We start from the raw sequence: 27,809 nt of genomic DNA on the forward strand, positions 1-27,809 counted from the left end.
ACTTGATATTGTCTCAAAAAAGTATTTCTTAATAATAATACTTTATTCCGAAAGCAATACAGCTTATAAGATACATACAAATAATTTTACATGCACCAATATAAGAATTTTAACAAATGATATATACATGTATATATAAAGTTCTTTATGTAATAAAATATAATACATAATACAAAATACAACATACGAGTAGAGAAAGATATAAATAAAGTTAGATCAAAAACACTATATAATGCAATTAAATTCTAAGTTTCAAGTAAATAGATAGTAAGTGTTATATCTTAATATCATTACAAATCAAATGTATTTTATTTTTTAACTCTAAGTTACATTTTAGATTGAAAGATAAAACGATTTAATCTACACGGACTTATATCGTACGATAGGGTCTCTCCAATGGCTAATTCTGCTAAAAGTTTACCGACAACTGGCGCAAGTTTAAAGCCATGTCCTGAAATGTAGAAATTGTAGTATATAAAGTGAAATAATAGAATTTACTACGACTGTAACAAGTGAGAGGTTTAGGTAGCTATAACTAGAGGCTCTCACGAGCCTGTGTCGCTCACCTTGGTCTTTGTGCATATTAAACAATGGACACAGATAAATTCATGACAAAATTGTGTTTTGGTGATGGTGACGTGTATGTAGATCTTACTGTACTGAACATTCTTGTTGCTACAATTATCTCTATTTATAATGATCTATAATGAATTTTGCTGAACATTATTGCTGTTTACAGTTTATCTCTATCTATATAAATATTCAAGATAATAACCAAAAACGGCAAAATTTCCTTAAAATTACCAATTCAGGGGCAGCAACCCAACAACGGGTTGTCCGATTCATATGAAAATTTCATGGCAGATAGATCTTTACCTGATAAACAATTTTAATCATTGTCAGATTTGCTCTAAATGCTTTGGTTTTTGAGTTTTAAGCCAAAAACTGCATTTTACACCTATGTTCTATTTTTAGCCATGGCGGCAATCTTGGTTGATTGGCCGGGTCACCGGACACATTTTTTAAACTAAATACCCTAATGATGATTGTGGCCAAGTTTGGAATAGTTTGGCGCAGTAGTTTCAGAGGAGAAGATTTTTGTAAAAGATAACTAAGATTTACGAACTAGAGGCTCTAAAGAGCCTGTGTCGCTCACCTTGGTCTATGTGCATATTAAACAAAGGACACAAATGGATTCATGACAAAATTGTATTTTGGTGATGGTGATGTGTTTGAAGTTCTTACTTTACTGAACGTTCTTGCTTCTTACAATTATATCTATAATGAACTTTGCACATTAGTAATAGAAAAAAATATTTGGTAAAAATTTACATAAATTTACCAAATTAATGAAAATTGTTAAAAATTGACTATAAAGGGCAATAACTCCTTAAGGAGTCAATTGACCATTTAGGTCATGTTGACTTATTTGTAGATCTTACTTTGATAAACATTATCGCTGTTTACAGTTTATCGCTATCTATAATAGTATTCAAGATAATAACCAAAAACCGCAAAATTTCTTTAAAATTTACCAATTGGAGGGCAGCAACCCAACAACCGGTTGTCCAATTCATTTGAATATTTCAGGGCAGATATATATTGACTTGATTAACAATTTAACTCCTTCTCAGATTTCCTCTAAATGATTTGGTTTCAGAGTTATAAGCAAAAAACTACATTTTACCCCTGTTCTATTTTTAGCCGTGGTGGCCATCTTGGTTGGATGGCCAGGTCATCGGACACATTTTTCAAACAAGGTACCTCAAAGATGATTGTGGCCAAGTTTGAATTAATTTGGCCCAGTAGTTTCAGAGGAGAAGATTTTTGTGAAAGATAACTAAGATTTACGAAAAATGGTTAAAAATTGACTATAAAGGGCAATAACTCCTTAAGGGGTCAACTGACCATTTCGGTTATGTTGACTTATTTGTAAATCTTACTTTGATGAACATTATTGCTGTTTACAGTTTATCTCTATCTATAATAATATTCAAGATAGTAACCAAAAACAGCAAAATTTCCTCAAAATTACCAATTCAGGGGCAGCAACCCAACAACGGGTTGACCGATTCATCTGAAAATTTCAGGGCAGATAGATATTGACCTGATAAACATTTTTACTCCGTCAGATTTCCTCTAAATGTTTTGGTTTTTGAGTTATAAGCCAAAAACTGCATTTTACACCTATGTTCTATTTTTAGCCGTTGCGGCCATCTTGGTTGGTTGACCGGGTCACGCCACACATTTTTTAAACTAGATACCCCAAAGATGATTGTGGCCAACTTTGGATTAATTTGGCCCATTTATTTCAGAGGAGAAGATTTTTGTAAAAGATTACTTAGATTTATGAAAAATGGTTAAAAATTGACTATAAAGGGCAATAACTCCTTAAGGGGTCAACTGACCATTTCGGTCATGTAGACTTATTTGTAAATCTAACTTTGCTGAACATTATTGCTGTTTACAGTTTATCTCTATCTATAATAATATTCAAGATAATAACCAAAAAACGGCAAAATTTCCTCAAAATTACCAATTCAGGGGCAGCAACCCAACAACAGGTTGACCGATTCATCTGCAAATTTCAGGGCAGATAGATCTTGACCTGATAAACATTTTTACTCACATCAGACTTCCTCTAAATGCTTTGGTTTTTGAGTTATAAGCCAAAAGCTGCATTTTACACCTATGTTCTATTTTTAGCCGTGGCGGCCATCTTGGTTGGTTGACCGGGTCACACCACACATTTTTTAAACTAGATACCCCAAAGATGATTGTGGCCAACTTTGGATTAATTTGGCCCATTTGTTTCAGAGGAGAAGATTTTTGTCAAAGATTACTTAGATTTATGAAAAATTGTTAAAAATTTACTATAAAGGGCAATAACTCCTAAAGGGGTGAACTGACCATTTCGATCATTTGCCTTATTTGTAAATCTAACTTTGCCGAACATTATTGCTGTTTACAGTTTATCTCTATCTATAATAATATTCAAGATAATAACCAAAAACAGCAAAATTTCCTCAAAATTACCAATTCAGGGGCAGCAACCCAACAACGGGTTGACCGATTCATCTGAAAATTTCAGGGCAGATAGATCTTGACCTAATAAACATTTTTACTCCGTCAGATTTCCTCTAAATGCTTTGGTTTTTGAGTTATAAGCCAAAAACTGCATTTTACCCCTATGTTCTATTTTTAGCAGTGACGGCCATCTTGGTTGGTTGACCGGGTCACGCCACACATTTGTTTAACTAGATACCCCAATGATGATTGTGGCCAAGTTTGGTTCAATTTGGCTTAGTAGTTTCAGAGGAGAAGGTTTTTGTAAAAGTTAACGACGACGGACGACGACAGACGCCGGACGCCAAGTGATGAGAAAAGCTCACTTGGCCCTTTGGGCCAGGTGAGCTAAAAAGTGAAATCACAAAAATACTAAACACCGAGGAAAATTCAAAACGGAAAGTCCCTAATCAAATGGCAAAATCAATTGATAAAACACATCAAACGAATGGACAACATTTGTCAATTCCTGACCTGGCACAAGCATTCTCAAATGTAGAAAATGGTGGATTGATTGAATTGGTTAAAACCATGTTTTAGCCACCATTTTAGACATAAGAAAATGCCTTTCCCAATTCGGGAATATAAAAGTTGTTGTCCATTTGTTTGATGTGTTAATTATTAACAATGTGGAATAAAGAATCTGAAACTCATGGTCGTTCTAAATACTCTATCCTTTAACAAAAACATATTATAATATGACTCCATCCGAAAAGCTGCTTCACAGATGACGACGGAATGTTTTTACTATCCTAACCACATCCCTCCCTCTTTTCGGCCATTGAAACTGATCACCGAATGTTTATTTTCAGCCGATTTGTAATTTAAAGCGAAACACGACGGTTGACCATATGATGCAGGAACTGCTCTCTCGTCCGAAGTACTTAGTTAAGCACTATATTTTGGTTTCGTGTTACTCAATTTTTTTTTGTCTATATGTTCTTCGTCGTTTTTTGCAATAGTGTTATCATTTTATTCTCGAATTGTGTGTTTTGAATGTCCTTATGGTACAGTTCACCTCTTTTCCAAGATAGGTCTCATTCTTAAAAATCACTAAATTTAAAAAAATAATTACTAAAAAGCATCATGCAAAGCAGTTGATCACCGGAGATAAAAAACAATTATAATATGACCATCAATATACGAGATCATTGACACAAAATTTCAATGGTAGCGTAAGATGGGATAAATCAACCTTCATCCGCATTTGTTATAATGTTTGAACAAACAAACCCATACAATAGCAATTCCGGGCACAACACTGGAATTTTATTTCTTTCGGCTACATCGATATATCCAATTTCAGATATATTGATGACATTCTGTCACTCAGTAATCCACAGTTCATTGATGGCCTGTATCCTCTTCAAACAAAAAAACTAGGACTAATATCTCATTAAATACGTTACACTCATGTTTCTTCATACAATACGGACTTCATTCACAGGAAAATGCCAGTACCAAGTTATGAATATGACAGCTGTTTTCTATCATTAGATGTGTTTTAGCCTTAGATTTTTTGATATCTTTTAATAACAGACTTGTTTTTGTACTGTTACGAATCACATGTCATGACTAAACTCAGTAAAGACCCGTTGTCATCCACAGTTCATTGATGGCCTGTATCCTCTTCAAACAAAAAAACTAGGACTAATATCTCATTAAATACGTTACACTCATGTTTCTTCATACAATACGGACTTCATTCACAGGAAAATTCCAGTACCAAGTTATGAATATGACAGCTGTTTTCTATCATTAGATGTGTTTTAGCCTTAGATTTTTTGATATCATTTAATAACAGACTTGTTTTTGTACTGTTACGAATCACATGTCATGACTAAACTCAGTAAAGACCCGTTGAAATTGCATTTATTTGATAAATTCAATAACACTTACCGTTATCTTGATGATATTTTTTCGTAAAATAATCAAGAATTTTTTCAATATACTGCGGAAATTTACCCCAAGGAACTTACTTTAAATAAATCAAATTTATTCGGTAATAACTGTCCTTTCCTGGATTTAGTTATTTCGGTTTTAAACGGGAAACTCCACACTAAAATTTACGACAAAGAGACGATTTTTCGTTCCCTATTGTTAAGTTTCCATTTTTAGATGGTGATGTTCCTTTGGCATCATCTTACGGTGTTTATATTTCACAACTTGTTCGGTATGCCCGTGTCTGTTGTGACGTTTTTTATTTTAACGAACGCAACCTATGTATTACTGGTAAATTATTAAACCAGGCATATTGTTACCATAAAATACTTAAAACCTTTACTAAATTTTTCCATAGATATAAAGATTTGGTTTTGAAATTTGGTTGTATCTGTAGAAAACTTATTTCAAACGGGATAGCACATCCTCATTTTTACGGAAATATTGTTAACCGTGCCCGGAAATTTAGAAATGATCCATGTAAACTTGTCGCTCCTTTAAATAAACTTATTCTAAAAGGTTTAATGCGTTTCCCTCAGTTTTAGTTTGTTACCCCGATTTTGTTTTTGTCCATGGATTTATGAGTTTGAACAGCGGTATACTACTGTTGCCTTTATTTACCTTTTCAACACTGTAATTAAATCATTGAATATTGTTTTTATTGGTATAAATATTGATTTTGTTATCAGTTAATTAAAAGCTAACTAAATATTACTAGTATGTTATATGCATATACATATTCATGGATCTACAATCTGTCGATACCTGTAATTTGGCATTGCACAAGGTCATGTTATTCTCTGGCTGTTTATGACGTCTTTACACTAAATCCATAGGATGTTGGATGTGTACGGATTGATAGTTTAGTCTTAGTTGCATGATTTTTTTATTAGTTGTTAGTGGCTTTGAACTAGATGTCAGATAACTGCGAGTACTCTCAGATCTGTTCATTGTGTCTTTTTGTGTCGGGATGTATAAGTACCGGGCCACGTCCACTTGTATTTTTATCCATCTGATGATTTAAGCCTTTTTCAACTGATTTTTATAGTTCGTTTTTATGTTGTACTGTTAAACCACTGTCCCTGGTTAGGAGAGAGTTGGGATCCCGTTAACATGTTTAACCCGCCACATTATTCATGTATGTGCCTGTCCCAAGTCAGGAGCCTGTGATTCAGTGGTTGTCGTTTGTTTATGTGTTAAATATTTGTTTTTCGTTCATTTTTTACATAAATAAGGCCGCTAGTTTTCTCTTTTGAATTGTTTTACATTGTCTTATCGGGGCCTTTTATAGCTGACTATGCGGTATGGGCTTTGCTCATTGTTGAATACCGTACGGTTACCTATAGTTGTCTGTGTCATTTTGGTCTTTTGTGGATAGTTGTCTCCTTGGCAATCATACCACATCTTTTTTTATATATATATTATAAAGAACTTCCTGTTCTAAATTTTTCTTAGAGATCGTTACTTTTGTTATTTACCTTTACATATTATTTGTGACAACAGAGTTAGAAGAAAGAACGACAAAAGTCGACATGGCACAAGTTTTGTGATCACCATCTCGAATTGGTTGACCGATAGCCTCTTTTTAGACATGTTGTGCGAATACTTTGAATACTGGTAAAGTCGTCTGATATGCAGTTTTATCGATAACGTCATATTCACGATTTTGACATAGTGTGAAGACACATGGCGGAATATTTTTTAGGAGGTGACGCTTAACCTTAATGATTTCGCTCTTATTATCGCTAATTGTCAACATACCAGAAAATCCTGCTCCAATGATTACATTTGGCCACTTTGGATGTTTGTCTAATACAAAATCTTCATCGGGTACCATCTGAAATAAAAACTATAATACAATATTGGAGTACTATTAAGTCGAATATTTCATAATCAGTCACATGACATGTGCAATGATATCTGAAATGACGTTCTACTTGATGCTTTTTATTATTCCAAATGAATATTAAACACTCTAGATATACGTTTTTTATAACATTAATAATAGCATTTAATTGCTAATTGAAAAAAATTGAAATAAATGAAATAAAAAAGAGATAATTCGTCAGTTCTTTATGTGTTATGAGTACAAAGTGCTTATTAAAAGATTACCGTGTATATGCATGGTTCCACTATGCTTGGTTCTGAATGTAGATTGGGAAAATGATCATAAACATATTTCTTGATTCTGGAAATAACCCATTTCTCATTGACAAAATCTCTGTCGTCTGGGTCGACATCAGAACCCCATCCCAAACACATCTGAAACAAAACATAAACAAAAAACAATTAATGTTTATAGTATACATTTTTTCATAAAAATTATATATACGAACAGAACTACAATGCTATTCAGTGATGTGTTCGAAATATTTGAGTTAAAGAAAGTTGCTTATACTTAAAGATAACTTCTTTTGAAAGTAACAACCTTGCCGCCAGCGAGCTGTTTGTGTCAAAAAAATTAAAATATGATCATATACCAAATATGATTGGTATACCCTTCAAAGATCTTGAGTTCTGCTGTAAATTGTGTTGCTTTAACTTTGTTTTTTATGTACTATTTTGATTACCGTTTCTGCATTTCTTATCTTATCAAAATTGCCGATCTTAATTTAACGATACATCTAGAGTTTCAAGATGACAGTTATAAATTTAACTTTACTACAATCATTTCATATTTTTCCATTTGATAATTACCTTGACATAGCCAGGATATTCCATACTAGGAAAACCGTATACACTGTATTTTCCATCTACAGCTTCACTCTCATAAAAAGTTGGGAATTTGCCCAATCCATATTCTCCAGGATTTTTCTCTTTCCAGTAGCATACGCTTATTCTTATTGGCTGGAAATCAATTGATAAAGATTATGGAAAACAACAAATTCCATTTTAGAAATTATAAGATGAAAAATGTTTTATGAAATGAATAACAAAACATTTTGACCAATGTTGATTATACTTAATGCATATGTGCCTGTAACATCATAAAGTTATTTTAAATGTTAACTGGTAAACCTGAAAATTTTTAAACACTTCAAACCTCTTTGCGTAAATGCGTTTTGTGTACAATCGTTATATCTTATTTGTTTTGGTCCTAAAAATACTGCACTGAAAAATAAGGATTTACCGTTATCCTATTAGAAATCGATTTACGATCCGGGAACGTGTCAGGTTAGGTAACTCCTGCTTACATTTGAACCCTAGTGGTAATAATTATTCCGATTTAGAAGATCGGGGATGTGTACTAAAAAATTAAACGTAATTCGTGAAGCAGTAACGATAATAATTTATTTTATGTTATACATAATGCAAATTTTAAAGTTTTTGTCATAAATCAAGACTCAGGATAAAATATTTTAACCTCCCATCATTTAAAAGAACGTCGATGTTCCTCTTTATAAAGTGAAATCATTTCGTCATATAATAGAGTAACATTTATATAAGTGTAAAAAATCAAGAATACTATTGTAAATGTTAGTTTTAAAATATCCTACATCCCTCTTATAATACTTTTTATATGCTTTAAACACTTTTCTCTGATATTTGAGTTTAATCAACACAGATGCGTCTGCATAAAAACTATTTAAGATGAAAACTGAGAAGTAAAACCCAAATTGCCATCAACAACAAACGATTAAGAAAATGCCTGTACCAAGTCAGGAATATGACAGTTGTTATCAATTCGTTTGATGTGTTTGAGCTTTTGATTTTTCCATTTTGCTTAATACTTTCTGTTTTCAAGTTTCTGCAGAGTTCGGTAGTTGTGTTAATTGACTTTTTTCAATAACTATCAAATAGATAAAAAGTACTAGTTTGTTTGCATTAATAACATTTTACAGGTCATTATTGTGTGCCTTGGACCACATTTCATTGACAACTTGTACCGTCTGGGTTGCTTCTTCAATAGAATAACCTATCGTTCTGAAAGGAAATAACTCCATTTAAGTGTATGATTGTGAACATTGCAAGTATTTGGTACCTACTATACTTTAAGATATGGTTCATGTCTAGACTTTGAGCAACATAGAACCTGTGGTCCGAACAGGTAATAACTCTCTAAATATGTTTCCTACGAAACATTGTCTTAACTTTTTTCTCTAAAAACAAGGCCGTACGGTGATCTATAATTGTTAAATTCTGTGTCATTTTGGTCTCTGGTGGCGAGTTGTCTCATAGAGGATCATACCACATCTTCTTGTTTTATACAAACCTTCAGTGGTATGTGTATCCCTAACGTTGGTAAGAGCTGTTTTGCCCATGGTCCGACAGTTAGGATAATACTTTTACATGAATACTGGCCTTTAGACGTCTGTACAGTTATGACTGACCCAGGAGTAATATTAGTTACTCCCTCATTGTCCTTCAATATTCCGCCATTTTTTCTGAACATATCCTGAATGAAATATAAACAATGTGTACGATTAAAAACTGTCCTATGATCTTTATAATTATTTTTATATTCTAATGAAGTCATACTTTCGAACGATAAATGAAAAAAAAATATAATTTATTCTGATAAACTGTAATGACAGGTTAGTACAGTTTAATATGAATAATGAATGAAAATTATCAAGATGTATTTTTACATCTGTATATCATGCATTGTACTTGCTGTACCCCTTTATGTTCTCTAAGTGCTGAATTAGTCCCCATTTGGTTTAACTGTCTAAAGATGTGGGTTTTTTTTATTTTGTAGTTTCTTGATACTTTTTCTTAATCTTCTTTTCATTGACCTACCTGGAAAGCTCGTAGTCCCTTATCAGCTAAGAGTATCCCAGCACATTTATCTAAAACAAACACATAATTCTTTGGAAATGTCATCTTAGGATATATTTTTCCTACATCCTTTTCGTCTGTAACTTCTACTGGTATCCCATTTGTCTTTGAGAATTCTATAGTCCCGTTTATGAATGTATTGTCTCTTTTTCCAGCGCATAGCATTCCCGTCTCACTTTAAACATAAATAAGTTATGTAAAAATTATATCTTACCTTTTATTTCCTCTCATTTGATTCAAGGTCACTGACGAGTCGTTTGTAGACGAAACGCGCGTCTGTCGCAAATATGTAATTTCAATCCTGGTATCTATGATTTTATTAGATTATATTGAAAAGGTATCAAATAAAGTTTACATCCTGAGTTGAATTATAAAGATGTTGACTTTATCATAAGTTTAACTCTTTAACTGTTTCGGTTCTTATCATCCTCTGCTTTCAAATTTAGCTTTGGTAGTACCTGATGAAGATAAATGCTTATATCGCTTCGGGCGCAGGAAATGTTGAACGTATTGTATTAATCCTGGTATCTATGATGAGTTCATTCATCTTTTTTTCAAAAGGTAAAATCTTAGATTCTTTCAAATTGTTTATACTTGTAAGTGACATGATTGTATTTGTTTACGTCAATTAGACAGCTACACAGTAGAATGAAAGATGTGCTAAAATATTGAAACATATCCTATAAATAATATTAAGACATACTAATACAGTGTAGTGTTAGTTTCTTTTTCCAGGAGATTCCAAGAGTTATAAGCTTCCTCCATCATAACGGCATAGTGTTTATACACACCATAAGCTTTCCTTGTGATTCGTGTCTGGCCATGTGAACTTCCACGATTATGTGGAATAGGAAACTGCAAGAAAACATAATATTTTCAATTATTGTCTATCAATAATTTTTTTTAGCTTTTGTTTTTTTTAATTTGCGAAAAAGAATATAAAGTTTTGAATGGGCTTATATGTTTGATCTAATTTGTTGTCTGTATATGAAACACTTTTTTTCAATGTCTTTCATTTTTTAAGATATTATCTTGCTATATGAATGTCCTTATAAAAATCTGTTAGGTATATGTCTTGAGACAGTCCCCGGTCAATATGACAGTCAATATGCAGTAGTACTTAAATGTGTAGTTATGCATAGAGAGCTCTATTCTCCCGTCTTGGTTAGCTTGATACATTGACTTGTGTTTTGTGTCACTGTTCATTAACGTTTATCCCACATCTATATACGTTTATTGATATTTATTTACCTGTTCTAGTAGTAATGTAGATTTACCTTTCTTGGCTAACTGGTATGCGGTTGCTGACCCTTCTATTCCAGCACCGACAACAATTACATCATAAGTATAGTCTCTGTTCATTTTAGTGTTCCTTTAGTAATATTGACATACAACTATAGAATGAATACGTGTGTAAGTAAACTCGAGCTCACACAGGTAGTCGCTAAAAATAAACGATATTAACATTTTTATATTACCACCGATGCATTTACTGTCTGATAAAACAGTTTTATCTTTGTGTAATCATTTATTAAACGATTGTTATTTGACCTCTACGGTCGTTGTATCATAGATAATAGGTCGCTCTATCATAGAGAATAGTTTGTCATAACAGAAATTTATAGCCTTTTGTTTTGCACTTCGTCATAAAAGAAATTCAGTATTTCAAAGTGATGTTAAAAGAAAAAAATATTTGTTGTCTTCTAAATGACACACAATAAAATTATGATCCGAAGGCTTTTACTGGTCAATTTGGATGTTATCAAAACTGCAATACAATCCCGTAGAAAGATGTGACGAATTTTGGAACTTAAAATCTAATTCCATGTTTATTATTTTGTCTTACGAAAGAGGCTTTCATAACAGAAACTCCATCTGATATACAAACAAATCACAGAAACCGATCACTTTTCTTATGTATGTCTTCTTCATAAAGATATTTGCATCCATCAATCTCCATTTGGTACATTCGTAACTAGACCTATTCTTTGTCGTGTTGATCATAATAAAATTGATACAATTCTTTGATGTGAATAAATAAATTCATCACAGATACCAGAATGAAATTTTATATTTACGCCAGACGTGCGTTTGGTCTACAAAAACCTCAATAGTGACGCTCGAATAACCAAATGTTAAAAGGCCAAATAAAGTACGTAGTTGAAGAGCATTGAGGACCAAAAATTCCTAAAAATAGAGGGAACTTGATAAAAAAAAATCGTATGGAGGTGGATAGATGCATGAACTTGATATACTATTACATGGAGTGGATGGATGCAACCTGATTTAGATAAAGACCCATCGGATTTCTTATTTTTTATTAATAACATCGTTTTAATAACATCTTTGTAAAAATAACAAAATTTGATGCAACTGTCATACAGGTGAATGGTTTAGCGTTATAAAACCAGGTTCAATCCACCATTTCTACATTTGTAAATGCCTGTACCAATACTTTATATATTGTCCATTCGCTTGATGTGTTTTATCATTTGATTTAGCCATTTGATTAGGGACTTTCCGTTTTGAATTTCGTAGTTTAGTATTTTTGTGATTTCACTGATAGAACAACTACATCATTGATACATATATCATAACTCAGCCCCCGAGAAATCAACCATTTATTGTAGAAACGGGGTTCTATCTGCAGGATCTAAAAGTTGAATTCCGCATTAATAGTTCAACTGTTGTATTAATTATAACATTATAACGTTGTGTTTTTCGCTTGTGCACTGCTAGATATTGAATGGGAGACAGGGTTGAAATCAAACAATAATGGGTTAAACACCGTCAAATGATCATATGTTTGACCCAAGCCAAGAACCTTACTTGCAGTTGTGGTTTGTTTAACATGTAATACTATTTATACTGCAATCAGCTATTTTACTATACAGATAAAGCTATACGTATAAACGTTAGCTTTATACGTCAATGACCTAAACTCACCTATAAGCCCCGCCTACTTACAACGTCACGTCACAACCATGACAACGTGTAGTAACAATAGTCAAACTTTTATGAATTTAAACTTCTTATGTCTTCAAATTGGTAATTTATATACCATGCTTATCAAATGTTATTAATTAAATTCATTTTCACTTTCTAATTCCTTAAATTGTCAATGTCTTACCACCTAGACTACGCTCATAGGGAAATACCCCAAAATGGTACCCCAAGGGGGAAATTCCAAACACTTTTTTTAATAATATTTGTTTCATATTTTAATTTTTTTTTTTTTTTTTTTTTTTTTGATCGATTTCAGTATAAAAACAATATACGTATAGTGTCTTGAAATATGAAATCTATTTGTATTCGGCACGAAACAGGGGAAATGCTCGGTATAACCTCGCATTTCCCCCGTTTCAAGCCTCATACAAATAAATTTCATATTTCAAGACACTATACGTATATTGTCTAAATGTATATCTCGATGTTTAGTTTGTCAAATATATAGGCCGTTATGATTATGTTGTTATAAAATTTTCGAAACGACAACATGGAAAAGAAAGTTTTGTAGGATAGTTTTTATTGTTACATTTGGATAAAAACAGATTTTTCATGCCCATACATTTATAGGTTTATTGAACATATTTACAGATAAAAGAGAGAAGAAACCAAGTTGGCAATTAGAATTGTAAGTCCAACAAAAAAAAACACCGATGCATGAAGGAAAAATGATAACCTTTAATAATCACTACACAGAAAACAATTACCTTTTTAACCAACCAAAAACCGACAAAACTGCTTCACTGGCGTACCATGAAATAATATGTGTTGGATTGACCAATATACAGCAAACTATACCGATGAAATAAGATAGGAACACAGTTATATCAATAAAACAATATTTAAAACACAAGCAAATATAATGCTACAGCACGAAACAGTACAGTATAAACATAAATGCATACTAACTCGTCAAAGATACTTTGCTACTTATTTAGTACGCCTGACGATTAAATAAGTTTCGATCAAATAAAGGGAGAAAATATATTATACACTTTCCTCATTAGAATATGTCTTATAAAGTATTGCAAGTACAAAGTTGAAATACAATAACATTAACCTTTTATTTAACAGTTGTGTATAAACCTTTTTTATGCTCTTCAATGTTTTATACTTTTGACTCTCCAAACTAGTGATAACGATAGCACTCGAATGTAATGTCAGAAAAACAATAATATTCCTACCGTACTCTAAGGGAAAGTCAAAACCGAAAGTCCCTAATCGAATGGCTTAATAAAAAGCTAAAACACATCAAACGAACGGAACAAAACTGTAATATTCCGGAATTGGACAAGGTTTTTCCTAACCAAGAAAGCAGTAAATTAAACCTTGTTTTATGCTGTTACAAAATGATGGAAATTATTATAAATTAAGGAATGTATCTCCCTCATGCAAAGCTCTGATTCCTTTCACGGATTTGGCTATACTTTTTGGACCTTTTGGATTAAAGCTCTTCATTTTTTATATAAGCTTTGGATTTAAAATATTTCGGCCATGAGCATCACTGAAGAGACATGTATTGTCGAAATGCGCATCTGGTGCAACAAAATTGGTACCATTAATTTTATTATAGCTAGCTGATCCTCTCACCTGTATAACAGTCGCTTTCAATTCCATTATATCGACAACACTATGGCGTGCTTCCGAAAATCGTGTTTTAGTACACAAATTTTTAATCGACTAGTATTATCGATGCTGTCATATATGACACTAGACAATGGTTTATTCAGTGCTTAGAATATAGCAAAGTGCTCTCGATCTACAAAATTGCAGGATTAGATGTCTCTTAAGTGTGAAGAATAAATGTAAATATGTTCGTAGTAAGATATTATCCTACTATTTGGGTCTTTTTACAGTTCAAAACAAAGAATTGCTATAAATGAGTTACAACTGCTCCGAAGCACAGTTATCAGATTGAAAGGCGTTATCACAATGAAAGTTGAACTGTAAAAGAAACAAAAAAATCAAAATGAATTGAAGTTTACTGGTGCAGTACAATTGTTAACTTTTAAAATGTTATTATAAAAATATTTATAGCATCAAATTACTAAAAAATTGAAAAATACCAAAAGCAATGTCAACCAATAGGAAAAATGTTTTTAACCATTTGAGCATTCACCTGAAATAATGAAATAGGTTTTGATATAAAAAGCCGTACCAGATATTGGCTTTGAAATAAAAACTAGTTGTAACTCAAATGTTCGTATTGATTGAAGCTTCATCATAATAAGTGGACAAACATGGCTGTATATCCACCTCAAAAACTACCCTGAGTACAGACTAACCTGTGCAGTTTGAAAAATTAAAAGACCTGGCATCCACTAAATATATAAAGTCGAACGCTCGTACTTAATCATGAAGAAAAGGATTATCATTCTCTCTCACTTATACAAAGCGGTTCAGTTAAATTTATTCATTAACGGAAGTTTAGTAATCAGCTTTATAATGATCAAAATTTCATGTTTTCACCATGCATATCATATTTCATAGCAATGAAAATGGGATATAATATTAAGGATTTCCTTAGGTGAGGTTTCGGAAATAAACTCATCATAGATACCAGGACTACATTTAATATATACGCCAGACGCGCTTTTCGTCTACAAAAGATTCATCAGTGACGCTCGAATCCAAAAAAGTTAAAAAGGCCAAATAAAGTACGAAGTTGAAGAGCATTGAGGACCAAACATTCCTAAAAGTTTTGCCATATTTGTGTCAGATGTTCTGACTCCTTGTTGTTTTTTTTACAACAATCCAAGGTAAAAGGCAAAACACCCATTTTTCTTGTCATAAAAAATTCAATAGCTCATAAAAGATAATTTTGCAGAATTTAAGCATTCTTTTTTTCAATTTTCAATGCAAGGTTAAAAGTCCGAATCTGCCTTTTCCGGCCATTTTTTAGATAACAAATATTTCAAAAAGGACCCCCATAACCTATCAATATGTTTAGCCTATGTTGTTCCTTAACTGATGAGCTTTCAACTTATAGTATTAATTTTAATTTCTTTATTTTTATTTTTTAAGTACATCCTTAAATCTAAGCTATATATCTGTTTATGCATTGTATCAATACGTTAATTCTGCTCGAATAATATATAATTTGAAAGTACAGTTTTACATGATCCTTTAATTTTTGTAGTATGGCAAACGACATAAATACACAATTGTATGTTAGTTGTTTTATAGTATATTTTTCTTGATACATGATATCTAACAAGTACAATACTGATTATTTTGAGTGAAGGTACACAATTGGGCAACAAATTATATCTTGGATCTAGAAAAGAATCTATCAATTCGACAAGGTGATAAATTATAAGAAGGTTCTTTTCCCATTGCCATTTCTCCAAGAACTTTTCCAACCACTGGTGATAGTTTGAATCCATGACCTATAGTAGCAATTAATAATAAAACAAAAATATACATAAGGAAACATTACTTTGCTGATCGTTACAGAATATCTGTATCATAGTTAACCGTTTATATCATGTTTTAGAACCAAATAGTTTGCGTTAATGAACACACAAGTTGCAACTTATTACTGGACTTGAACTAGCTATCAATAACACGAAAAGAGTTTTTAAAGAAACATAAGCTGCACGTCCTTCAACAATACTTAATTTTAAACCCCAAATTTTGTTATTTATAACGTCAAAAATTTAATTTCAAAGCAAAATTTTGTGTATGTCTATGCTTATTTTGTTGCGTTTTGTTTTTCGTCTTCTTTAAGATACAGCTGTGAGAAACATTCGCACACAGTCTTTGATCTTTGTACACCAGATAAATCACATGTTCTTTAAATCTAGTGAGCATGATCAATGTTTGGTTCTTTACGGAGTAGTTATTGGGAAGATGAGTGATATAATCATAGCAAAACGTACTTATCATTTGGACGCACTCGAGTTTTCTCGTTTGTTATCAATGTGATTGGTGAACGTTTGTTTTTTCTCTTTTTTTTCTCTTCAACATAGATCTCTTAGTTTTGAACACCGTAAACTACTGTTGCTGGTGAATACCCCCTAACTACAATGTTCAACACTTTTTCCAATGCAGAATATTCTGTTTCACTTAATCGTTTTTACAATTGTCTGTCTTCACATGTTATGCCTGCTTAAGTTTTATCACCACAGGTTGGCGGTTTTTTTTAAATTCTTCATTTAGAAAATTTCACTATGATGTACTAAATATTAAATCAATTAACCGCATAACAAAATTGTACCTGAGAATCCAGCACCAATTATCATATTTTTCCAAGCTGGGTGTTTATCCAATACGAATTCTTCATCGGGTAACCACTGAAATTATGGCAACAACAAACAAAAGGTTTATCAAAAAAGAGTCTAAAATGAGAAATAAGTTTTAGGACGGCATATCAACTACTGTTCTTTCTATTTACTGAACAAAAAGGAGTGTTTACACATTTTCAGATCTATAAAGAATATCTAGATTAATTCATTTAGCCATTCATTACTTTGCATTTTATTAAGTATTATAGCGAGTGATGCATACATAACAGTAGATACTTTGCATGTTGATGCATCAGTTCCCGCTCTTTTGTGTTTTTGTGCGATTCTCTTGGTTTTGTTTGTTACCTTGATTTTTCTTTTCCTCATCTATTGGCTAACGTCTCCAAGACAAATATGATTTTTCTTTTCCTCAGTCTCCATGACAAAGATGTGACGCAACGTCAGATATTGCTACCATTTAGTGTAACAGGAAAATGACGTTAAATTGGAAACGCGCACTATCTAATTCTTCCTGCATTCTTTTTTGGGGAAATGCAAAGTATAACACACAAGTATAAGTTAATGTCGTGAGAATCCAATCCAATATGATTTTATAATTAACATATGATATTCAATTTTATTGCTAGTAATTGTGTGTTTTTGGAGGAATATTGCTGCATTATATATTCAACCCGAGTATGATTTTATCAAGCAGTGACATACAATAGATACATACATGTAGCTATGATACTGAAGTTTTCTTACATTTTGATTGTCTTATAGATGTGTATTTTTGTAATGTGTGCATCATTTCGTTTTGTTGAAACCAGGACATTTATATTTAGTGGAGGAAGGAACACGCGAATGCAGTTCATGCCGTCCCTAGCATATTACGCTTGTGGCGACGTCAAATTATGATAACGGACAAACTTGCAAGACATTTTCATTAATCCGTATTTTTTATAGATAACCCTGTAATCTTAATGCTATTTTGTGTACCATCTTCAACTTTAAAAGTGCTTTTTATTGGTATAGTTATCAAAGCCGAAAAATAATCTTCACGAAATCAAATCTCTGTTTTTTTGGCCGTAAAAGTTTTGTGAGGGCATGAAAGTTTAACTCGGACATTTCCGCAAGACATTGCAAATCTATTGTTTTGAATTGAATATGTAGCTCAATTTATGTTTCAATTCGAATTTTGGGAGCTTATACTTAGTACAAAACGATCGTGCATACAATTTAATGAATTATTTGTCAAAATTTTATTTTTGAACTGAAATGTTTCAAGTTTCCAAATTAAAATTCGGATGGGACATTTCCGTACATCATATTCTTTTGAAAATATGTATGCAAATTTTAAATGGAAACAGCCATGTTAACCAATAATGAAATATATCACGTCATAGAATGTTCATGCAAAATTTCGAAGAGTTGCGTGAACATTTCGAGTTTTATATTTCGAGTTTGCTACATGGGACAATGCTAAGTAAACATTTTTCGGATAATCTGTGTCTTCCTTAGCCTATGAATATTATATTTTTATTCTTTCTCTATTATGATGTGAAAACTTAAGAATCAATCTTTATTTTCATGTATAATTTGAAATATTTATTTCTGCATTTCTATAAAGTTTTCCCGTCAAATATTTACTTAACGCTATTTTTCGTGGTAGTAGCAATATCTAACGTTGCGTCGGTATCTTGTAACCAAAATTAAACTTCATCCTTTTCTGATTCTTTTTTAAACTTAAGCGGTTGATTAACATATAACGTTTAACTATATTGTGCTAAACATGATATCAGCAATGAACAATTAAGTATTCATTCATTCAAATAATAATAAAGTTAGATATAACTTGGGAAAACCGGTAGGATATCCATGTTTAAATGTATATATATTTTCGATAAAGATGTATAACTAAATTTGCTGCTTTTGTCCATGTCAATTATCGAATACTCCAACTTACACTGTAAATACATGTTTCAAGAATACTTGGTTCTGGAACTAGATTGGGGAAATGTTTTGAGACATAACTTTTCAGTTTATCCATTACCCACTTATTATCTACAGTATCTCTGTTGTCAGGGTCTATGTCTGGACCAAAATGTAAACAGATCTACAAGAATATCAACATATCTATAATCCTAAAGAAAGTGACCGATTTCATTGAACTGCATCTCCTCTGAAATCATACAAAGTCGAAAATATTTGTGGTTTGACGTATTAATGTAGTATTTATACTTCCTAAATATGTCTTTGAAACAATCTGTTTTCCACAGAAAACATACTGCCCGCGAAATTTAATACCTGTTTGTTTCAAAACTTGCCCAATTGTAACGCGATTTCGTGGGCATCTTCTAGTCTTGACAATAGCCTTTGACTATGACTATATCCGAAGTAATCTAATACTATCAGTATCAAAATTTATAAAACTTGATTTATCTTCTTCATCGATGTGAAAGATTTGAACTTCGGTAAACCATTAATGAAGCAAAGAAATATATATCTATATCATGATAGACTGGCGAACACAATCCGCTACATATGTAAAAAGATTATCAGATTTAATCATTATTAGTATTATAATATTTGTTGAACGATAAAATATAAAAATTACCTTAACATGTCCAGGATATTCCTCACTTGGTAAGCCATACACGCCAAAGTTATCTACCGCCGGATGTTGTACAAAGACAGGGAATCTGTTCGCAGCATATTGCCCAGGAATCTTTTCTTTCCAGTAACATACTGTTATTCTTAAAGGCTAAAAGTGTGTACGAGCAAAAATTTGTTGAGATAATAATTTATTCAAAAATGGGTAAGATAATGAAAGCTTTTGTGGGTGCTACATTCTTTATTCCAATACATGATAGTGTCTATGAAATCATGTCTCACAACATTATGGACGACATTTTTTTAATTTGTTTTCCCTTGTACGATATTAATTGCACTGTTATAACTGTCTTGTCTTTCATAGATTGTGTGATGAACAGATAGAGTTTAGTACTTGAAAAATTAATATAAGCTGACAGAATGTTAGTAGGTCTATCCATAACAAGAAGCTGGCGTTATGGCCATTGTGTAATGTATCTATTACAAAAGAGGGGCGAGAGATACCAGAATGACGGTTAAATGTAGCCCATTCTAATTCGGTTGGAGCTTGCATACCATCAGTTGGCTTATTTGGTTTTAAATTTCAGCTGATGTGTATTTTTTTTTTTTTTTTTACTTTGTTTTTTAATAGTCTAATCAACAAGTATTCGTCAATTTTTAATATTTACTTAGTATATTTCTATGATTTTGTTTCATCACATACTCATCATATAATAAAATCATACCCTTAATGGAATGTGAACACCAAGAGACGGCAGAATCGTTTTAGCCCATGGACCAACGGTCAAGACAAGATTGTTGCACTTGTAAGTTGATTTGGAAGTATTAACTGTAATAACTTTTCCAGGTATGATTTTGACCATGGCCTCTCCATCATGTAAATCTCCACCGAACTTCTGGAATTGATCCTGAAATTGAAAAAAAAAGATAATATAAATTGCTATCATATATCATAACAGTGACTATTTTACCCGAGGGTATCACCAGCCCAGTAGCCAGTACTTCGGCATGAAAATACGGATTTTTTTTTATGTTATAAAAATTTGCTGTTACAAAATGTTAGAAATTATTATAAATTATAATTTCCCTCATGCAAAGCTCTGATTCCTTTCACAGATCTGACCATACTTTTTGGACCTTTTGGATTATAGCTCTTCATCTTTTATATAAGCTTTGGATTTCAAATATTTTGGCCACGAGCATCACTGAAGAGACATGTATTGTCGAAATGCGCATCTGGTGCAGGAAAATTGGTACCCTCAATGTTATTGCGCATCTGGTGCAGGAAATTTGGTATCGTCAATGTTATTGCACGTCTACAAGCAGTTATCAACTCATAACTGGCTGCACAAAGTCAGCATTAGGAAAATGATCGGAGTCGTTTGTAGATTCTCCAAAACCTTTCCAGATTAGATCGACAGTCCTTAGTAAAGGGGAAAGTACTATCAGGCCACAGTTTTGACCTATGAAAATGTATACAATAAATCTCATCTATGTCATGTTCGTACTACACAAATTTATCATGTATCAGTATTTATGTTTTTAAATTTTTAAATTTTTCTTACATTTTTGCTTAAAGCCATGGCATTTGGAAACTAAATATGACTCTGACTGTTTATTCTTGTAAAGGTTTCAAGGTGATACAGTCAAGGTTTTTTTAATATCAAAAAGGTCTTCAACAGTTTTTCGAACGTACTGTAAGAGATGCTGAGATTTTTCCGGAGCATCTGGTATGCTTTGACTGATGCTTAATTGTAAAGGGAAAATGTGCATGCTTATGGACAAAACAATTTACCTGGAAGGCTTTAAGAGCTTTATCAGCCCGTAGTATTCCACCACTGTGATCTAAAACGTATGTGAAATCTGTCGGGTAGGATATCATTGGATACTTCATCTTTGCTTCATCAGAACCGAATACATCCATTGGAATATTATGTTTTCTCATAGCTTTGATTGTACCATCGATAAAATCGTTTCCTGGCGCACCAACAGATAACATTCCTGTGTTTCTGAAAAGTTGATGATTTGAAATGAAATATAATATTTATATTTATATTTAAATACAGTACGTATAAAATTATCACAATGTTAACAATGAATTGGAATAACTCTAAAGAAACTGATGCATATCGAACAAACATGGATCAAGGTGAATATTTGAATTCAAGTCTTAGTCTCTGATGCATGATTTTTTTTTTTTATTATTAATTAGTTTTGGCTTTTAACTTGACCTGTTGAGACTATTTGTAATGCTTTCTTGTTATTTTATATTAATATGGATCTTGTCTATACACCAGCTTGTGATTATTTGGAATATCTACTAATTTTCACTTCTTTGTACTACATTTGTATGAACATCAAGATTATTATCCTTAGATCTGTACAGGGAAGTTTTATCTAACTCTAATTGTACAGTTTTATTGTTGATATTCACCCCATATGTATCTAGTATTAAATTGGGTATTTATATGACTGAACTTTCTTGGTATTCCTAATTACTGGCAATGTTTTGTTTATATACACAGAAGTAGTATACCTAAAACGACAAAGTTATTTTTCATTTACCTAGGCCTGTATATATCATGAAACTTGTTTTTTTTTAAGTGATTATTTATTAAGGCTTGTTAAATATTTCGAGGTGGTGTCTTGGCATGGCTTTGTTTGGACTTGTTTGTTTACTTTTTGGCCTTGAATGTTTGTCCCTAATATTTTTTAACTATGTAATTTTTGCATTCAGGTTTCGCAGATCAAATTTATTCGTTCATCGTGTGTTTATTTACGTTTTTTTATTGAGTTAAGCCTTCCAATTGATAATTTATCGTGTGTTTTTCTATGTTGTGATGTTATACTATTGTTTCAGAAAAAGAGAGAAGGTTTGGTACCAATAAAATGTTTTGCACCTGTCCTAAGTCAGGAATATGATGTACAGTACGTAGTTGTCGTTTGTTCTGTAAATTTTGATATTTGTTTGTCTATGTGTAGAGTTGGTGAGATTTGAACAATATTGATTCAATACATAAATATTTCTGTTTTACTCTCTCTTTCCAACTGCTCCCATAGATAAAAGGCTTCGTGCATCATGACGGCGTAATGTTCCTTTGGGCCATAAGCTTTTCTGGTGATCCTACTCTGTCCATGAGAACTACCCCGGCTATGAGGCAGAGGAAACTGAAAGTTATTAAAATATTACAGATTGGTATTATCTATTACAAATATAGATCAAATATTTTTGAATTGCACTGGTGAATTTGTTGTTTTCTGAATAATAGTTTGAAATTGCGATTTATCAATCAGTAAATCACGTACCGTAATATTAAAAGGCATTGCTCCAAATCACGGTTAGTAAGGTCGTCATATCGAGGAGCGTTTAGTACAGTGATTTTGTCATAGTTTGGTTAAGTTTGTCGTGGATAAGTTATGTTACTTTCCGAAACGATTGCCTCAGTTCTTTTCAAATGCGCAAATACAAAGCAAATTAAAGGTTTGAATCTATATTGTAAGTCAAACTATCTAAACTGAAATTGCTGTTTTTAATTTAAGAAATTAACGCAGGATAACCAAAATATCCAAATTGGTATGGTTTGGTTAAGAGATTGACATGGTTCAGTTAAGAGTCTAGAAATTAGTCATGGTTTTGGTTACATTTGTCATGGTTAAGATCCAAATCAAAACATATGTGTGGCGCCTAAATATTGATAGTTTGCTTGAAGGCGATTGTAAAGTACAAAATTAACCAATCGACTAAAGGAAAAAAGCATCTTTCCAAATTTGGTGGGCGTAAAAGGCAAATCTTACATTTATATATTTTTGTCCTTCGTTCCGTCAGTCTATGCGTTCATCCGTAGGGTCTCATGTTTACAATTCTTGTTGGATTTTTTATGAAACGTTTATCGTAGTTGTTTTAGTAATAGTTTGGGCTAGTTCGAAAATCAGTGCCTATCATTTTTTTCTAAAAGAGTCATGCCCCTTGGAAACATTAGTTATATTAAAAATTGCATAGTTAGCACTCTCAGATGTGCAATTCTTGTAAGAATTTTATGAAAACTTACATCATAAGTATATATATAGTTATAGGGAGGATTGCATTTTAAGCGCTCTCATGTATACAATTCATACCCGAATTTTAAGAAAGTTAATTCATAGGTTGATATCAGCAATGTTTTGGACTGATTTGAAAATTAGTAACGAAAGATTATTTTTTTTACTATCTATAACTGTTACATTTTGAAATAAAATTGAGAATGGAAATGGGGAAGTCCAAGCAGACGTCATTAATAATTTTTCACGATAATCATCCCTTGTAAGAGTCCTACTACTTAGAAATGATACCGTCCATGATACAATAACTCAACTATAAAATTTAACAAACGATATCGAGAGGACACCATATAGTCTTCAAACATTGACGGAACAAAATGTTAACCTGGACAACAGTTTAAACTATTTTTTATACAGTAAACGTCGTTATACTAAATCCATTGGATGTTGGATGTGTACTGATTGATAATTTAGTCTTAGATGCATGTTTTTTCATTAGTTGTTAATTGCTGTGAACAAACTGTCAGTTAAATGCGAGTACTCTCAGATATATACCTAGTGTCTTTTTGTTCTTGGGATGTACAATTACATAAACACTTCCATTTGTATTTTTATCCATCTTGATGAGTTAAGCCTTTTTCAACTAATTTTTGTAGTTCGTTTTTATGTTGTACTGTTATACCACTACCAAAGGTTAGGGTGAGGGTTGGAACCCCGCAACATTTTGTATGTATGTGCATGCCTCAAGTCAGGAGCCTAGTATTGAGTTGTTGTCGTTTGTTTATGTGTTACATATTAGTTTTTCGTTCATTTTTTGGTACATAAAGTAGGCCATTAGTTTTCTCGTTTGAATTGTTTTACATTGTCATTGCGGGGTCTTTTAAAGTTGAATGTGCGGTATGGGCTTTGCTCATTGTTGAAGGCCGCACGGTGACATATAGTTGTTAGTTTCTGTGTAATTATGGTCTCTTGTGGAGAGTTGTCTCATTGGCTATCATACCACATCTTCTTCTTTTTTCATATTGTATATGTGTATTATGTAGTACCACTAAACTCGTTAATCTAATTTTTCTTGTATGGCACAAAGTTCCGATAATACCAGAAAAAAGCTCTATCGGTGTGATTGAAAAACATAATTAAAAAAATCAATGAAACACGTACTGCTGTGCTTAGTACGAGTACATTTAAATTGTTTACATCCGCATATCTGACCCGACAAGGCGATAAATCACAGACAATACGATGAATATTGGTAGCAGTATTCCATTCTGAAATAAATAAAAGAAACTTTTTCTTAGATTTATTTTTTATGTTAGACATGTGGTGTAACCCGTATGCCCAGTTTAAGACAAGGGACTGGTTGGGAGCCCGGCAACATTTAAACCACGTCATATTCTGTATGACATTGTATAATGTATTCAGTTTGTTATGCACTGGCTGTCGTTTTTCCTGTATATCATATTTATTTTCTGTTTATTTGTTGAAGGCTGTACAGTGACCTAACATTTACGTCATTTGGTTAAGGGTGGATAGTTGTCTCATTGGAAATCATACTGTATTTACTAATGGTATATTGCAATGTACTTTCTTAAGTCATAGTGTATTCCGATTACACAAACTTTTAAAGAAATTGGCAAGTATAATTCATTAATATATTACTCTAGTGATCTCTTTATACGTGTTTGTTCTATTTTAGCGTTACTGTAGACGACTTCCTTAATCAAGAGGTGTATTTTTGCAAGTAGATCATCGTTAATATGTAAAACTCAGAAAATAGCGACACTATATTGACTCAAAAAAGGATAACATAGGTCTAACACGAAAATTAGTAAAATTATTGTTCAACAATATTTCAGTTGTACATTATGTCTGTCTATTTTGATCGTAACACCGCCATCATTCACGACAGGAATTACATAACCGAACCATGTCGAACATGAACTAAACTATGACGATAAGGAACCAAACCATGACATCGAAATTTCTGTAATCTTAAATTGTGTGCAAATGTAGGTTTTTTAAGGAATAATTGACGGCGGATCTATACCATATCGAAATATGGGATGTAACAGACAGTAAAGAAATAACTGTACTTTATGCATTAGAAACGAACAACAACTTATAAATTTTGACATACGCAAGCATTATTCTGTGTCAAATTATAACTATATGATGACCCCTTTAATGTACTAACATATTAGTAATAAACAAGGACACTTACCAGCTTAAATTTATATTCAGAGATTCCTTTAGCAAATTAGCCGAATGTTTATATTGTGTCATTGATTGTCAATAAAAACTCTTAACACAACCATGTCTAACTTAACAAAACTATGACAAAATCACTGTACTAAACGCCCCTCGATGTGACGACCTTACTACCCGTGCAAATAAAGTAAAAGTTTGAACCTAGATGCCTGACATTATAGGAAGATGTGTTTATACGTCCTTCAAAATCTGTATTTTTTTTAAAATTTTGTAATTAGATTATGATTAGGGTAACCCCTTATTTTACCCTAACATGACAAAAAATGGAAAACAACACGTTTTATAATTTATTGCGTCCGAAGCGCTTTTCTGGATTTACCTTCATCAGGAACACTCAAAGCCAAACATTTGAAATCCGAAGATGTATAAGAACCGAAAATCGTTGAAGAGCTTTATGTCAAAAATACCTAAAATAAATATATAGCCAAATTCATCTAAAGCCAACTTTGCCTGAGGGAGTTGAAACCTTAGTTTCATAATAATTTCAAAATTTATAAACAGACAATTTTAGTAAAGTTTGACAATTGTAATGTGTATGTGTGTTTCCTTATAAAGAACATAGAGATATAAGTTAGGTAGATTTTTTTATTTGCTTAACTCTTTCTACTTTGAGTATATTGGTGAAACCGGCATTTATCCGATTTACTATTGCTCGATTTATTTCACTTGACTGGGCGCAGTTTAACCGGTTCGCTCATAATAAACCAGTCCATCTATAGATGGGTGTTATAGGATAAACTCATTAATGAAGTGTCCAGTCATTGTTTATTAAATTCCTTTGATGACACTGATAGGTGATTAGAAATCAGTAATAATTATAACGGCAATCGTCCTTATCACAAACATCTTCAAATAGACTATCCTTAGTGCAAATTAAAATGTAAGCTCCGCCCGATCAGTTGAAATAACATTGGTAATACCAGCGTGTCACTAAAATTTTGTGTTAAGTAGTTTGATGCATATAGGGAGGAATACCCTGAACATATATATCTTGTTATGTTTGGCCTAATATATATAAATATCTACGGGTCATGTGTATTTGCAATTGGTTTGCATAACGCTATATTCATCTTCTATTTGCGCAACATGCGCAAGTAACAGAAATTTTACAAAAACAAGAGAGAAGGTGTTTATTTCTTTTATTTGAAATGTTTAATAAATTCCACACAAATTAGTTATGCACGAAATTCTCAATTTTATCAACGACAACTGTTTAACAAATGTGATACACGTAAAAATTATTCCGCTTTTAGTATACGCCTCAATGACAACAGTTCGGTGATCCATTATCAGATTATATTTATCCAATGATCCAATTGACTTGGTGTGACAAGGTAGATCGTATTATATGTGTAGATAAACGGTCGTGAGTTTGAAAATAAACATGTCCTGCTTACTGGACACAGTTATTACATTGTTATACATGTTATACTTAATAAGTTACCTGCTCCAAAAGGAGAGTTTTCTGTCCCTGCTTGGCTAGATAGTAGGCAGTAGAGGACCCCTCTATCCCTGCTCCAACCACAATAGTATCATAGATACCCGACATGTTCCCTTTCTGTCAAGTCGAATGATAAACAATACTGTAGGTTATACAATATTGACAAAGATTTGTTAACTCCCTTTTATGACATTTTCGTTTATCTTAATCACTGCCCTTTAGTTAAGATTTTGAGTTGACGCTTTTAAAAAGCGGTTTTAAAGTGATGCGTAACTCATTTATATTCCATGTATATCGCAATATGGACATTTATTTCTCTTAGAGTACGACACCAATGTTGTACAGGTCGAATAAAATAATAATGACTAATATACTCTTGTTCTATTTGAAAACTATTGTATAAAGGCAACAGTAGTATACCGCTGTTCAAA

The 27,809-nt window shown here is 32.2% G+C and overlaps 2 protein-coding genes across 4 annotated transcripts; both read right to left on the reverse strand.

The window, feature by feature from the left end:
* Positions 1-24: 24 nt before the first annotated feature.
* LOC143058912 (peroxisomal sarcosine oxidase-like) lies at positions 25-11,287 on the reverse strand. 2 transcript variants are annotated; one of them, XM_076232391.1, is made up of 8 exons: positions 11,038-11,287; positions 10,490-10,641; positions 9,748-9,961; positions 9,221-9,403; positions 7,705-7,854; positions 7,120-7,269; positions 6,769-6,844; positions 25-451 (listed from the first exon to the last, which is right to left on the reverse strand). In XM_076232391.1, the coding sequence occupies exons 1-8, from the start codon at positions 11,146-11,148 to the stop codon at positions 327-329; spliced, it is 1,161 nt and encodes a 386-aa protein (XP_076088506.1). In that variant the 5' UTR covers positions 11,149-11,287; the 3' UTR covers positions 25-326. The 2 variants fall into 2 exon arrangements, with proteins under 2 accessions (XP_076088506.1, XP_076088512.1); XM_076232397.1 differs by having other exon boundaries at positions 11,064-11,222.
* Positions 11,288-15,899: 4,612 nt separating this feature from the next.
* On the reverse strand, positions 15,900-27,563 carry LOC143058896 (peroxisomal sarcosine oxidase-like). 2 transcript variants are annotated; one of them, XM_076232383.1, is made up of 9 exons: positions 27,382-27,524; positions 24,831-24,937; positions 22,648-22,799; positions 21,427-21,640; positions 20,357-20,539; positions 19,636-19,782; positions 18,985-19,134; positions 17,012-17,087; positions 15,900-16,181 (listed from the first exon to the last, which is right to left on the reverse strand). In XM_076232383.1, the coding sequence occupies exons 3-9, from the start codon at positions 22,710-22,712 to the stop codon at positions 16,057-16,059; spliced, it is 960 nt and encodes a 319-aa protein (XP_076088498.1). In that variant the 5' UTR covers positions 22,713-22,799; positions 24,831-24,937; positions 27,382-27,524; the 3' UTR covers positions 15,900-16,056. The 2 variants fall into 2 exon arrangements, with proteins under 2 accessions (XP_076088498.1, XP_076088490.1); XM_076232375.1 differs by lacking the exon at positions 24,831-24,937 and having other exon boundaries at positions 27,382-27,563.
* Between the last annotated feature and the right edge of the window lie 246 nt (positions 27,564-27,809).

This window comes from Mytilus galloprovincialis, chromosome 1, assembly GCF_965363235.1.
Source record: "Mytilus galloprovincialis chromosome 1, xbMytGall1.hap1.1, whole genome shotgun sequence".
Classification (NCBI taxonomy): domain Eukaryota; kingdom Metazoa; phylum Mollusca; class Bivalvia; order Mytilida; family Mytilidae; genus Mytilus; species Mytilus galloprovincialis.

What these genes read in the sequence shown, in the direction of transcription:
- LOC143058896 (XM_076232375.1), bottom strand. Translation starts at nt 27,486, where the DNA reads ATGTCGGGTATCTATGATACTATTGTGGTTGGAGCAGGGATAGAGGGG. An exon ending in AAACTCTCCTTTTGGAGCAG is followed by an intron (nt 22,800 to 27,381) that starts GTAACTTATTAA and finishes AATAACTTTCAG; the next exon opens with TTTCCTCTGCCTCATAGCCG. An exon ending in AGTAAAACAGAAATATTTAT is followed by an intron (nt 21,641 to 22,647) that starts GTATTGAATCAA and finishes TCAACTTTTCAG; the next exon opens with AAACACAGGAATGTTATCTG.
- LOC143058912 (XM_076232391.1), bottom strand. Translation starts at nt 11,148, where the DNA reads ATGAACAGAGACTATACTTATGATGTAATTGTTGTCGGTGCTGGAATA. An exon ending in GGATACACATACCACTGAAG is followed by an intron (nt 7,855 to 9,220) that starts GTTTGTATAAAA and finishes ATTGATTTCCAG; the next exon opens with CCAATAAGAATAAGCGTATG. An exon ending in CATTGGAGCAGGATTTTCTG is followed by an intron (nt 452 to 6,768) that starts GTATGTTGACAA and finishes TCTACATTTCAG; the next exon opens with GACATGGCTTTAAACTTGCG.